At 44.0% G+C, this 14,794-nt stretch overlaps 1 protein-coding gene across 2 annotated transcripts in view; it reads right to left on the bottom strand.

The window, feature by feature from the left end:
* The window catches only part of LOC138567098 (solute carrier family 22 member 20-like), a 376,503-nt gene that overhangs the window by 212,126 nt on the left and 149,583 nt on the right, over nt 1–14,794 (bottom strand). For both annotated transcript variants that reach the window (XM_069644968.1, XM_069644969.1), the window contains 3 exons: nt 9,970–10,380; nt 6,721–6,824; nt 5,411–5,565 (listed from right to left, as the gene is read on the bottom strand). In XM_069644968.1, coding sequence (XP_069501069.1) covers nt 5,411–5,565; nt 6,721–6,824; nt 9,970–10,380 — 670 coding nt within the window. The remainder of the gene's footprint in view (nt 1–5,410; nt 5,566–6,720; nt 6,825–9,969; nt 10,381–14,794) is intronic.

Below are 14,794 nucleotides of genomic sequence, written 5' to 3'. Positions count from 1 at the left end.
ATCTGCAATGACAATGGAGGCATCCGTACGATGCCAGTACGACCCGCCTGTCCGCATCTTGTGGACCACCTATAATTACGTGTGGGAGTTGACGTTTGTTCGTTGCACAAGTACATGCATGTGTATCTGTTCTTCTGTGTCCTGGTAACACCGCCACTGTGCAGCTTATGCAAAAAAACTTTAATTAGTTTGAGCCGACCACCCACGTCCTACAGGTAGCTATACAGATAAACATCCCACCTGCTATACCCTACAATCACCTAGCATGTCCCAAAATGGTTGTGTGTCACACTATTAATCAGTACAGAAGTGGCAACGGTGTGCATGGGACAATGTATTCTGCCCAAAACGCGTCCTGCGGACAGCCGTCCCTAGGGAGAACAGGGAGAACAGTGGCAACGTCACCATGCATCCGCACCCATGCTACGCGTGGGCCCTTATTATGGGGAGTCGTACCAGTCGCTCGGACAGTGGAAAAGTACAGTGTTCTGCATTGTACAGAGTGTTTTTTGGAAAGTGCACGCTTACAAACGCACCACAATGTGCCATTGCACATGTATATATATTTTTGAACAATGTAGGCTGGTTTTCTGGGTGCAAGTTCTCCAGAGCAGCCCTACAAAAGGCCACACCCCAGAGCTGCTTTGCAATTGTTTTGTAGCTTTTCAGAACAGAGTAGCACGCCACATAGGTTTGACCTGTACTTGATGTTGGAACAAATCTGCAGTGCTACATTGCCTTTGCAAGTTATGGAAACCATGTCAGCTCGGCTCACTACGCACAGTAATGGAGAAAAGTATTAACGACCCTTCCTGTGAACCACACCCTCAGTTGCGATAGACCCCACTGTCCCGTTTCCATGGGTAGCATGCTGAAAACGGTAGTATGTGGCACATGCATTTCCCCAAGTACGGTGAGGGCCGTGCCCCAATAAAGCAGAAACATTCCTTCTTCCCTTTCTACTTTCTTCTTTTTAGCACGCCGTCATTGGGTACTGTTAAATAGTTCCACACGCATCCACCAATCACATTGAAGAGCTATCCATGTAATAGTAGCAGTTCTGTACAGCAGTTTTTTGCGTACACACCACACCCAGAAACTTTATTGTGCAATCCCTCAGGCTCCACAGTCCCATTTCCATGGCCGTCATCCTCAAAATCCCCAGATGTGGCTTCTGTGCTGTGTGCGGCCGTGGGTGAATAAATTGCAACCAGAGTAGGGTGTTTGTTATTAGAGGCGGCTCTGAAAAGAGCCTTTTTTTAGGTTCTTCTAGAGAAACATCTTTTTTTCGGTTTGTATTTGATTTTGTGTTTTCTTGTGCTCACATTGTTACAGTAAGGTCTTCAACTCATCCCATAGATGGGCAAACAAAACAACATTATCAATGGGCAGCAACGAAATGCCATTTGCATGGAAAAACTCTGCATTTCCACAACTAATGAGGTCATTGTTGCAGAAGAACATTCCATCAGCGGACACAAAATCAGAGATGCTTCTGATGAGACACCTTCCAACCTCTGGCTGGGAACAACACACATTAGCATTGTCCCCTACTCTTCTTGGTGATATGGATGAGAAAATCACCTGAGGAGTGGGAAAAAGCCTCTTCGGTACATTCAGCAATCTCTTCAGTCGACGGAACAAACCTAAACAAGGCACGCAACCCAAATCCCTGCCGCCGTAGTGCACGACAACAACATTAACAGTAGCAAAAGTGGCCAGGTCTCTGCAAAGTGCATGCATGCTGACGAAACAGAGGCATCACCCAAAGGCAACACAATGTGTTTCCCCATGTCAGACAGCCTCACTAGGCAGAGTAATGTAAAACAGTATGACCGCCCTTTCCTGTGAACCACACCCTCAGTACCTGATTGGATAATCCCCACAGTCCCATTTCCATAGGTCAGCATGGTGAGAAGCGCAGAATGTGGCATGTGTGCTTCCCAAAGTGCTGTGAGGGCCGATCCCCAGTAAAGCAGGAGCAGTCTTTCCTTCTTGTCCACAATTTTTTGTCCACCACTGCCTCATTGGGTACAGTTAAATAGTCAAACACCCATCCACCAATGCCATCCAAGACGTTAGCACCTAAAACTGTCAGTTCTGTACAACACTTCATATGTACCGTTACACATTCAGCCTGCAAGTGTTGTGTCATTCGAAAGCACGTCCAGTAGAAAGTTCAGTAAAACAATGCAAGATTTGTGCATCCACACCCATCTCCTACCATCAAGTGGCACTTCAATGGTATATGCTTGCAACATTTTCATTTACCCATATCATCCATTGTAATATCAAAACAGGATCTCTCTTCTTTCCTTCCGACAATGCAACAAATGTTTTCCCCACTAACCCATCTCCTACATAAATTGTAAAAATATGGCACCAAAACCAGCACTGCATGTATCTTACCAACCTAAAGCAAGTGCCCAAAAGTTCACGGTATGCACAGATCTGGTTCTCTCTAGGCTGGACTATTGCAACAGCCTCTTTTTAAATCTGCCTGCTTCTTCTCTCCGCCCTCTGCAACTCATCCAGAAGAGGCCTGCACAACCTGTTCTTGGCCTCAAACCCAGGGATGTTATCTGGCCTGGAATGAAATGTCTGCACTAGCTCCCAGTGGCTGCGATGAATAAGGTGAAAACCCTCTGCATTATGTACAAGGCCTTCTGGTCCCTGGGACCTCCATATCTTCAACTCTCACTTCCTAAATATCACCCTGCTCGAGCTCTCCCCTCATCCTCCTCCAACTTCCTCAGGGTCAGTCGCTTCTGCAAGCAACCAGTTGGTGGTAGTTCTCTTTCTTTGGCTGGAGCCTCCCTCTGCAACAGCCTCCCTGCCTCCCTGAACCTTGAGGAGAACCATCACCTGTTCCAGAAGCACCTCAAAGACTTTCTCTTTGCTTCTGCTTTTTCACCTCTCCCCTGCGGACTTTCTGGCTGAAACTGATTCTGCACTGGTTACCTGGCCACTCTCTGATGTCAGGCCCAGGCCACCTCCCCCTGCCAGTCGCTCCCTTGCACTGCTTTTCTGGCAAACCCAGCACTTGGGGACTGTTTTCTGTATCCCTAACAGTTCCACCACCACCTGATGTCTGCAATTATCCTTGCACTTGCCACCATCGGCCCATATTTCTGCTTATTGTAATTTGTTCTTCTTCCCATGTATACTGCACTTTCCCCTCCCCCTACCCATGCACTTGGGCGAGTTGAGCGACACCTGGCCTAGTAGGTTTGTGTCTCTGTCTCCCCTCTGTTCCCCCTCACTTGCCTCATTGCGCACTGAAAAACTTGTGTATTGGGGCATTATAAATGCCATATCATACAATTTCACATCATATCATACACACATTGCATTCATAACAACAGGATTCCTGACGCTTATCTTGCACACTTCACAGATCTTTTTTTCACAGTACCCCACTTACTACAAACTTTGCAAAAATGATCACACAAGAGCAGCACTGAATGCATGTTAGCAACTTCAAACAAGTACATACAGTGCATGCATTCAAACATGATGCATGCCCCTTACCTTGCACACTTCCACCATAACCTTCTGTACTTCTCTGTACAAAGAGACCTTCTGGCACAGTTTTTGCATAAACACCATAACCAGAAACCTTACTGAGTAATTCCTTAGCCTCCACAGTACCATCTCCATGACTGCCAGCCTGAAAATGGCCGGATGTGGCACGTGTATTCCTGAAACTACTGCAGTATCTGCTGAGTTTTGGTGCTAAAAAGGGAGGGGGGAGTGTGAAACAGGGTAGGGGTTTGGGTCTTTAGTGGTCCCGCTGAAAAGATTTTTTATATTTATTTTTTTCGTGTTTGTTTTACATGCTTGCAAACGACCTTTTTGTTTTTTCTGTTTGTATCAGTTTCTGTTTGCTTCTCCTCCTTCAATTCTTACTGAATTATGGTCAACGCTTCTTGCACAGTGTAATAAAACATTATTTTGCCAATGGTGTTCAATGAAATGCCATTTGCTTGGAAGCAGTGTATATTTTGCAACATCATGCTCTCATAGTGGGTGGAGAACATCCCATTAGTGCACATAAATGCAGGCATGCTTCTGTTTATAAGACACATTCCAAGCTCTGGCTGGGGACAAATTACACCGGCATGGTCCCAGTCTCCTCTTGGTGGAATGGTTGAGAAAACGACCTTGGCAGTGGGAAAAATCTGCATCACTGCATTCATCAACTTCTTCAAGTGACGGACCAAACATCCACACGACATGTCACCCAAATGTAGACCTCCATAATGCACCACAACAACTTGAACAGTAGCCACAGAGGCCACATACCTGCAAAGCAAACCATCCTGCCGAATCTGCACACATAGAGACTGGCCCACAAAGTGTCCACTCCTTCCAACCAGAAATTAGCAGCAACGCCTCTTTGCATGGCATACCTGTGCAGATCTTGTACAAAGTTATCACCCACGATCAGCACTGTGCATCTCTCCACCTCTACCAACCTCATTACACAAAGAGCATTGGGAAAAAGTAGTGCCGCCCCTTCCTGTGAACCACAGCCTTGGCACCTGATTCCGTAATCTGCGCAGTTCCATTTGCATGCTCACCATGCTCAGAATGGCAGACACCAAATATATATCACTAGTTTTTCCACTTACATTCTTACACTTTCAAAAAGTTAAAACACAAGACATATTTCCAAAAGCATGCTTTCAGGTCCTTGCTAAAGCTTATCGTGCAAGTTTGTTGTAAAGTAGTCCATCACTTTAGGCTGTAACTGCAAGCAGAATATTTTTTCTCATTCAAACCTATCGCTTCGACCTTGCCGCATGCCCCAATAAACAGAGTACACATTTCTCCTTGCTGATGGCCAAGCCCATTGCCCAGACACCAATGTTATATCACTGTGTTGTGTACTTACATTTTCACACTTTCAAAAAAATAAAACACAGGACATATTTGCAAACCATGCTTTTAATTTCTTGCTGACCCTCCTCGTCCAGATTTGCTGCAATCCCAGCCAGCACTTCAACCTGTACCCACAAGCAGATTTTCTTTTCCCATTCAAACCTATCCCAATTTTGAAAATCTTTACCACATAGCCAGTTCCTGGCGGCCATGCCCACTTTAACCCCATTGCTGGACCCTCGTGGTCATGGCCAGTAGCCAGATTGTCTGGGTCATGGCTATGGGTTGAGCAACTTAACCATAACTACACAGCTGCTACCACAGACCGTGTAATATATAAATATATATAAGCCTATACATATACCTTTTCCTTTCCCTCTCTCTCTTTTCTTTAGTACCCTCTCATAATGCTCACCAATGATTCCTTCTGCCCTCACTCCTTCCTAGTTCCTACATGTCTAAGTCTCCACTCGAGCAATTCGTTAGCACTCCTTCACCTACCCCGCCTTTGACTGCATCTACTCACTTAGGGAGATGGTGTTGAGCTGCACACCAGAGATGGCCATGCCGGTCAGGAAGCGGAAGATGCAGTAGCAGCTGAAGGTGGGCAGGAAAGCCACACAGGTGCCAGCTATGCCCATCTGCAAGTAGGACCAGATCAGAAGTGCCCGGCGTCCAAACCTGTGAGCATCGCACATGTACGTTGCAAGAAGACAGAGATAAACACAAATACGTTTTCAAGTCCAGAGGATTAAAATGTGAAAATGAATATTTCAACATAGCGAATGTGAACTTGGTAGACATAATATAACCATGCTTAGGTAGTGGTTTTGGCTTTCAAGGACATCAAGTTGCTTTATGATAAGCTTATGTAATATGACAAACCCTCATGCCTGCTTCAAGAACACAATTGACATCGAGCCAATACCTAATACCCAAAGCCTCTCGCTGCCCCTAAACAAAACAAACAGATCCACCTTATTCCTCCAAGTGGCAAGATCTATGCTGTATCCAACACTTTCTTGTGCCAGTTCGGCAAGAAAGTGATGCATAGGCACTTTAATCAAAACCCCCTTTAGGGGGGAAAAGGGATCAGGCTACCTTATGTAAGAGCAAGAACTCACCAACCCGTGTGTTCAGGTCTTTCAATAAAGAAACAAATCGAGCCAGGATGTTTATAGGGGGACAAAGGCATGGCGATCAATAGAGATGTTGGCAGATTTGCCAAGAGGTAGGTTCCTCGAAATGCCTGCAGATCTGAGTCATAGTCAATCACATGTCAGGTGTGTGTCCATTGGGGACATGCTGGACATTAAGTACCAAGCAGACACAATGAGGCTAACTGTCATCATGGCAGGTAATAATAAACACACGTAAAAAGTATGAGTAGCTTAATTTTTGTAGTTTCTTATTGCTGAGTGGATTTACTAAATCCACCACCCCGTTCACTTCACAATACAAAACCGAGGGCATTAACAACAGCCTGACATTGCTGCTCGATGCAGGCAAATTCAATAGGAATCCATTGTAAATGCTGTCTGCCATGCATACATTTCAAGTGGCATTTACATGATTTGCACTACGAGGTGCAAAAAGAAAGTGCAAAGTTGATTTTGCCTATTTGCATTTTTTTGCACTTTGTAATGCAAATGATGAAAATTGCACAGAGAGGACCCTTTAGCACATACGTGCAAATGTAATGGATCCCCTCTATACATACATTTTGCCCTTTAAGGAAAATGACCTCTATTACATGAATGCATACGTGCATCAAGCATAGAAAGGTTTGAAATGCCGAGTTGGGAGAAGACAGGAAAATAATGGGGAAGGGAGCACCTGTCAGCCAGATATCCAAACACGACAGCACCAATAAGCACCCCGGCCATCAACACTGACTGCGCCATGTCCCTCAGGCCCTTCTGGTCACACACCAAGTCCCACTGTAAGAAAGAGTGATAGAAAGTTATTAGAGGTGCGTTTTGAGAAACGTCTACAGGCTCAGAGGCATGAACCAAGCGTATAATCCTAGTGTTACATTGAGAATCTGAATTCCAGGGACAGGAAATGTAGGCAGAATTTCTAGTTCAGAAGCCTGCACCTGGTGGTTCTTCGGATGTGTTACACTACAATGCCCATTATCCCATACTACTGCTGATTCTGGCTGGAGCTGAAGGGAGTTGCAGTAAAAAAACATTTGTAAAGCCAAAGGCTGCAGATCCCTGCTCGAGTTTCTGGCTGAAGGAGGGTAATTCCATTACCACATTAAAGTTCATATTCTGTGGTGACCAATCCAGGAACCTTATGGAACACTTATGAGGATAGATTCGCTGTAGCAGTCAACATTTGGAACACTTCAAAAACGTCAGCTTCTGGGATTGTGACCCATCAGTAGGAAGAAGTAAGGACTTCACCATTCACTGGGTGGTGAGGGGGTGTGTCCAGCCTGGTGTCTGTGAGATGTTTCTGCACATCTGACTCTAACTTTGATTGGGGATGCAACAGAGTAGCCACGGTCCAGAGGGAGGCTTTGGGTGATCCAAGTGGAGAATGGTCAATACTCACATCACTCCTGTGAGAAGGTTCTTGAATTCGCATTGGCCAACTTCAGGAAATAAATAATGAGAGCCATAAAAAGAGAATGAGACTGAGAAATGCTAGTGTAATGTATAGGTGTTGCAGTTACGGAGATATTCAGTGAAGTAGGCTCATAAACATAGCTTGGGACTGTTGTCCGGGTGTGTCCTTGGTTCACCTAACCTGCCATTGATATTACATTTTGTGAGCTCTGCAAAGGTAGCAGTTGGATTTCAGTTAGGCTTAGGAGACAATTTCCTGGGTAGAGCCATGCATGCATAATACAGTAAATCAGGCCAATATACACACCTTCAACCCAGCATGCGCAACATTTGGAATTCAATATTTGGTATTTGTATCTTGTATTTGTATTGTATTGACATTTATAAAGACCTTTCACCAAATCGATGTACAGAGGTTACAGAAAATGGAACATGAGGATAGATAATGCTCTGATGTAATGTCAGTGGAGAAGAGTTAACTATTAGAGAGGACATAAAATTGCCCTTTATCATGGTCCAAAAAATGTGAAGTGAAGGAAAAGAGCAAAAAGAGAAAAAGGAGAGGAAGCGAGATGGAGCAGAAGGAGGTTTTGGGACAGAGAGAAGACGCAGATGATGGGAACCGAGAGAGCGACCAGGGAGGTAAGGTGACACAAAAGAACATAAGCGAGTGGAAGGGCTTGGACATGATGGTACTTGAGAATCATAGTAAGCAATTGAAAAAGGAGATGAGATTCAAAAGGAAGAGATAAATAGATATAAGAGGTGGTGTGATAGAGGATCATGAGATAAAGAAAAGAGAACACAAATTGAAAACCGAACAGAGAGGTGTAAGATAGGAAGCAAGATGACCCACTAAGAGGGTGGATCAGTAATGAAGACGAGAGAGAATGGAAGTGGAGATGAGAAGTTTGGCAGCAAGGAATGAGAGAAAGGGGGGTATATGATGAAGACTATAAAGATGATAGAGACAGGAATGAACAGTAGTTGAGATATGGTGGGAGAATGAGAAAGAAGAGTCAAAGGCGACCCTGAAGTTGTGAGCAAGTGGGTGAAAAAGGAGAAAGGCTGCAGAGAAAAAGAGACAAGAGGGAGAGGAAGGCAGGTGTAGAGGAAGCGGGGAAGAAGAGATGAAGAAAGGAAAGGACATCCAAGACTGAACAGCAGAAAGAGAGGCAGAGACAGTAGAGTTAAGAGAGTCAGAAAGGGAAGAGAAAAAGAAAAAGATCTGGGAGCTGTCGGCAAAGAAATGGCATGATAGATTTAAAGACTGGATTAATGCTGTGAGGGCAATGGTGTAGATAGAGAATAATAGTGACCAAAGAGTGGAACCTTGTGGGACACCTTAAAGAAGAGAATAGGTGTAGAGGTAAGACCAACCTACAATACTGAATACACGCAAGAAGAGAGGTAGGATTGGAACCATTGGAGAACACTGCTGGAAAAACCAAGAGAGGTGAGGGCAGAAAGTAATTTGAGAGATTGACAGTATCAATGGCAGCTGAAAGATCAAGAAGAATGAGGATAGATGAGATATGATTGTGGCTGGCAGAAATCAGAGAGTTGGGGATGTGCAGCAGAGTAGTTTCAGTAGTGCATGGCAAACAAAATCCAAATTGAACTCATAGCCGCAAAGAGCAAGAGTTAAGATGGAATGAGACTTTGGAATAACCAGCTCTTTCTATGAGTTTGGAGAGAAAGGGCAGAAGTGAGATGGGGTGAAAATTAGAAGAAATAAGCGGGTTAAGAGAGGATTTTTAAAGAACGGGAATGACAGTGGTGTATTTGAATGCTGAAGGGAAAGGATGATGAAGACAGAGAGAGGTTGAGAAGAGTGGTGAGATAAGGAATGATAGAAGGGTATATAGTAGAGGTAAGAGATGAGGGGGTAGGATCAGATGCGGATGCCATGGGGTGAGCATGCATAAAAAGTTTTGAAGGGTCAGGAGGGGAGCTGGAGAGCTTTTAATTGAGTAGTCAAAATAGATGACGGGGTGATGGGACAAAGATAACATGGGAGATGAAACATAGGCTTGTTTAGCACAGAGAAGAGGAGAGTCATTTGAAGAGCGTAGTTCAGAATGGGCAGTGGGATCAGAGAGTGAGCACATGTTCTTTCAGCATCATTATACTTTTACAAAGAGAGGAGCGGAGGAACCGCACGTAGGGAGATAGCAATAGTTCTGACGGCTTCTTAGAAAGAAGAAATGGCGAGAGAGGTAGTAAGGATCAAGAGTGTAGAGGAGTGAGTCATGTAAGATGGAGACAGTGAGGAAAAATGTGGAATAGGAGGTAAACAATTTTTGGTTATTCCCTAGAGTTATGAAAGTCCCATAATCAGATATCTAACATACCCATATGCAATCAGTAAAACATCAGCAATTATCTACTTTACAACCACCAAATTATGGCACCGAAGCCAACAGTCGAGCTGCCAAGCAAATGGTTGGAAGCTCTCTGTAAACCAATAGCAGACTTGTCTAACCCTCTTGCCGCCTTTACACAATACCTCTGAGATAATCGTGGAGGAGAAGATGCTGGTGTTGTAGGTCCATCCATCCAAGCACGGCTCCAGACTAGCTTCTGTATCATTTTTCTCTGTGTCATTAGTTCTCAGGAGCTCCCAATGAGGCATTGTGAAGCGGAGGCACCTGTTCGGTTGCCGGTTGGCTCTGAACGGAATGAAGACCCTCAGGATCTCCATGTGCGTATGGTTGGCCCAATGACTCTGATTGCTATGGAGAGGCAGACGGCAGTGATGTTCAACCACCTGGGCAGTAAAGTTTTGCAGGAAGACTTGGCAGGCTGTCAGGGTCATTGAAAGAAGAAGTAGAATGACAAAGATCACTTGGAAACGTCCAACACCTCCTATCAACTCCAGTAAGTAGTTAAATCCCAAAGTGGGTGTTTCGTTGATAGCCTGCAGAGATAAAGTATAAAGGATGATGGGTAACCCAAAATGGTGAAAAGGGTTAAGGCTGTAAAAATTGTAGAGGCAAAACCTTACAGTCCGATACAATGACATTGACAAGTATTAAAACCTGCATTAGGAGGGTTCCTTCTCACTAACTAGAGAAACAGACAGTGGTGAGGCCATCAAAATGTCCCCCCCATGAGTAGGTAAAGGTCAGGGGGAACCACAGCTCTGTGATTCAAGCCTGCAGCTCATTATCATCTGGTCTTCCCTGAGGCGACCTCAGGGCTCACATTGGCCATGGGCACATGTAAGTGATGAACATGGAAGTTTACTATTTGCTGTGGGGCCCAGTTATCAATTCCACTGGTTACGAGAAGAAACCACCAGAAGAGTGGACCTTATGCAAGTTTTGTGAATTAGAGAAAGCAACAAATCATTTTAAACTTCAAACAGTTTCGCTTCAGGCTCCATGTGGGGACCAGGGCTCAGAGAATAGTATGTTGAGTTTGTGGCCTCTACTTTGAGTGCATACGGGAGCTGAAAGATGATCCTATTTTCTCAGGAAGCACACAAATGAAACACAAGTGCTTAATGCAAGGCCATGCACACATGAGCTGAACAACTTGAACAGTGGCATGGAATGCAGGGCAAGATAACAAGAGAGCTGCAGTGACAGGGATGCTTGACCCTGTTAGGCAGAGTTTGTATGCAGTACCCTTTGGGACCCCTACACACAACTAAGACTATAAGTGTAAGCAAAACCAACCTTTGGTATAAGTCTGTACTACACCGTTTTGTGGTAGCTTTGCTCAGCAGCCAGGCTTATCTCAAGAGGGAATGTGAGCTGTAAGGATGTTACACAGAGGTCTATAATGTTACACAGAGGTCTATAATTACAAGTATTCAAATAGACTCTTATACTCAAGGTTTCTTGGTAAAACACTTCTTAATTTATTTCACAGTCTGTTATAAAACATTCACTAGAATGAGGCAATCTATATCACACGAAAATATAATTCAGTACTTCACACTATCAGGTTCCGAGGCATTTAAACTACTTTGAAGGAGGAGCAAAATGGCATTCAGAGTATTTGAAGTAGGAGCAAAAAGGCATAAGTTAATACAAACGAATATTACAGTTACTCTAAAACAGTGCAAATAGTTTAAGTTCCCCAGAGGAGTTGATTCAATGGCAATAGGCTAGGCCAAAGTCAATGGGCTAAAGTCTTGTATAGGATAAAGCAGTTCTGGAAGTTAAACGGAAAAGTCTTTGCCAAAGTTCTCAGAAGTAGTTTGTAAAAGAAAGATTCATATGTTGGGCCACAAGCTGACTAGGCCTGCAAGTTGCCAAAGTTTCAAGCACCTTCGCAGTGAGAGGTAAGTACTCTCGGTCGGGTTTTCACAGTACCTTACAATGAAGAAAAAGATGCAGCTGAAGACGTCTGTTCCTGGCGGTTCCTGCAGATCTCGCTTTTCCTGAGCCTCAGTCGTGGGGACAAGAGGGAGGATGTCGGGGGACTCCTGCACTGCACTGGGACTGGTCGAAAACCTGGCAAAGGCAAATCTTCAATTTTGGTAGCTGTAGTCAAGCACACAAACTGGTGTCCTTCTCCCTGGCTATTCAGTTTCCTGCAGCACTCTGAGGAAAATACAACCAGCTCAGAGAATGGCATCAAGGTCACTTACGGTTGATTGGTCCCACCAACTCAAAGGGAGAAGTTGTCCTTGAAGGGCTTCTCTGTCGAGATGAACTTGGCGATTCGGACCTGCAGCAGGGCTTCACCGAGCAAACCAACGGTCCAGGAGTTGCAGCAGCTGTACTCTTCCAGCTCGTCTTCAGTTCTTTCATTCCAGAAGTCGACTCTGCCTTCCAAGCAAAGAGACTCGCCTTTTATCCAGTTTCCTCCCATTCATTCCAGCCTAGCTGCCTCTCACCCAGCAGGATGGCTGTCCTTGCTGGACAGTCAGCCAGCCAATCATGCCAGAGTGCATTTGGGTCTCCTAGGAGACTAAGCACAGGGAGTTTCGGGCACCTTCCTCACTTCCTTCCCACCCCAGACACTCGGGCACCAGGGGCGGTCATCAGTCCTGAAGCCCGCCAAGGCCGTAGGAGCAAAGGGACCAAACCTGGTTTGACGCACAGAGACAAACTCTAGAAGGACCTTTCCAAAAAGAAATGGGGAAAAAAGAAGACCAGGACCTGTTTAAACAAAGGGGGCTCAGACGCCATCTTGAAAAATATGGCTCCCGTGATTTAACGCTACCGGTGTTCGTGGTCGGGAAAAATCATGGTAGTTTGTTGTAAAACCACTGCCACTAGCCATTTCGAGAGGAAAGGGTAGCATTTGACTTCTACATGAGTTTCTAGACACAGGGGATACTAGGTAACCCCTCCAGCACTCTATTATAAGATAGTGTGTGCTGGGTCTAGGAATTTGGAAAGACTAGTAAAGTCAATTTCACATTACTTTCTCTGGGAAACAGTAGTTTATCCCACAGAAGGTATTTAAACCTTGGGACAGCCTAAAAGGCTTCCCTGAGTCACTGCACTGAGGGTGCTGTGTGACACATATTAAAAGATGATGCCTATGGAGTTGCCTGAAACTCCACACTCAAAGAACACACGAGTAAAACACACATCAAAATACACTAGCGAGTGGGAAAAAAGGCTCACACTCTCTCCAGGTAAAAAAATCAAGTCCCCAAAATCCAGCAAAGTTGCTGGGGGTCTCTAAGGTGAAAGGAATTGGCACATTTATGAGAATTCGCCCTAACAGACCCTAATCGCAGCATGGTGTGTGGCTTGAGAGAAACTGTGCTGAACATGCACAACTTTTTGTCTGAGACAAGGTCATGGTGATGTATGATGTATTTAAGCCCATCTACACTACTACGGGCTTTATGCTTATGGAGTTCTGAGCGAAGTGGATAAGGCATTGGCCTCCAAATGAGAAGTTGTGATAGAATTGTTGCACACCTACCTTGGATATCCTAGATACATGGAAAATCAGATTATTGTTTTGATATAGCCTTCCTTTTATGCATTACATTTGATGTACTACACTGTTTTGGACATGGGAAATAAGCACTGTATATAAGAGCCAGTGAATGTGTGCAGTGTTAATTGTTACTTGTTTGTTGTTTATTGTCTCCATTTATCTCCTGCTGTTTTTACAGTAAATGTTGTGACAGAATGATTGCATTGTTACACGCCTACCTACCTGAGATACCGTTAATACAAAGGCACCCTGGTTTGAATCTGGTGTACTCCTCGTTAAATGAGCTAAAATTGCTGCAGATCGTTCTCTTCATTTGGCAAAATATAAAACAAACATTGGTTCATCTTACAAACAGATACAGTATTGACAGAACATGTGGGGGAATCACTCTCTAATGAACAGAGCAGGAAATGGAAGCCTAAGAGCAAGGCATAATGCTTTTACATCTCCATTTGCCACTCCAGCACACTTTTGTGGGCACACAAGACATTGAATGGGTGAGGGGGTTTCCATCCCTGCAATGATTTCCTCTTCAGCCTCGCATGTACACTTTGTTTTATGCTTGCATGAGATGTGCATATAAGCATAAAACCAATAGATCCCCATGGAATCTTCCTCGATTTAGCACCTTCTTAAGATCAAGCCTATTCTGCAGGAATCCATTACTAAACACAGCCTGGAACACGTAACTTGCTGAAGAGTATAGAGTAGTAAAATCCATAGCACTCTCAGCACCAAAAATAATTGGTTTATTATCCAAAACTGAGATGCTGCGATTAGACCATGTGTGTATACTAGTTAGATACATATGTATGTGATTCAACACATATCTTAAAATCGACTAAAACTACACAATGGAAACACACAGACACTTTGGTTACCATTCATGTTAAGTCATTATACAACTCAATACAATATGGTCTGGCTCCACAAACACTTGACTACTTCTCTAGTGAGGTGTTAGCCAGCTCCTTGCTACAATTCGAAATGCTCAAAGAACCTTTTATTACATTTTGAATAATAATTTCCTCTTCAATTAGCAGTACTGCCAGCACGTGAAGAGTATAGCTATGTAATCATCATGTGCGTCATCTATAGCAAATCTTGAAATGGGAAATTTGAAAAAACGTATGCGAAACAGAATACTGAATTCGACTTATACATCAAAAGTTGGTACCGCTATATTGATGACATATTCATGATTTGGTCAGAAACAACAGAGATGCTGAATAAGTTCTTGGATTATCTGAATCATTACGATTTTGGTCTTGTATTCAGCAGTACTTTTAGTAACACTTCAATTCATTTCCTCAATTTGACCAGCTTTATTAATGAAGATAAACTACATAGCAGAACATTCAGAAAAGCAACAGAAATCAATTCAACACTTGATGCTATGAGCTGTCATAGGAGCAGTG

The sequence above is a fragment of the Ambystoma mexicanum genome, chromosome 2p (genome assembly GCF_040938575.1).
Source record: "Ambystoma mexicanum isolate Mex_15411 chromosome 2p, UKY_AmexF1_1, whole genome shotgun sequence".
Classification (NCBI taxonomy): Eukaryota; Metazoa; Chordata; class Amphibia; order Caudata; family Ambystomatidae; genus Ambystoma; species Ambystoma mexicanum.
This window is presented reverse-complemented; position numbering and strand designations above follow the sequence as displayed.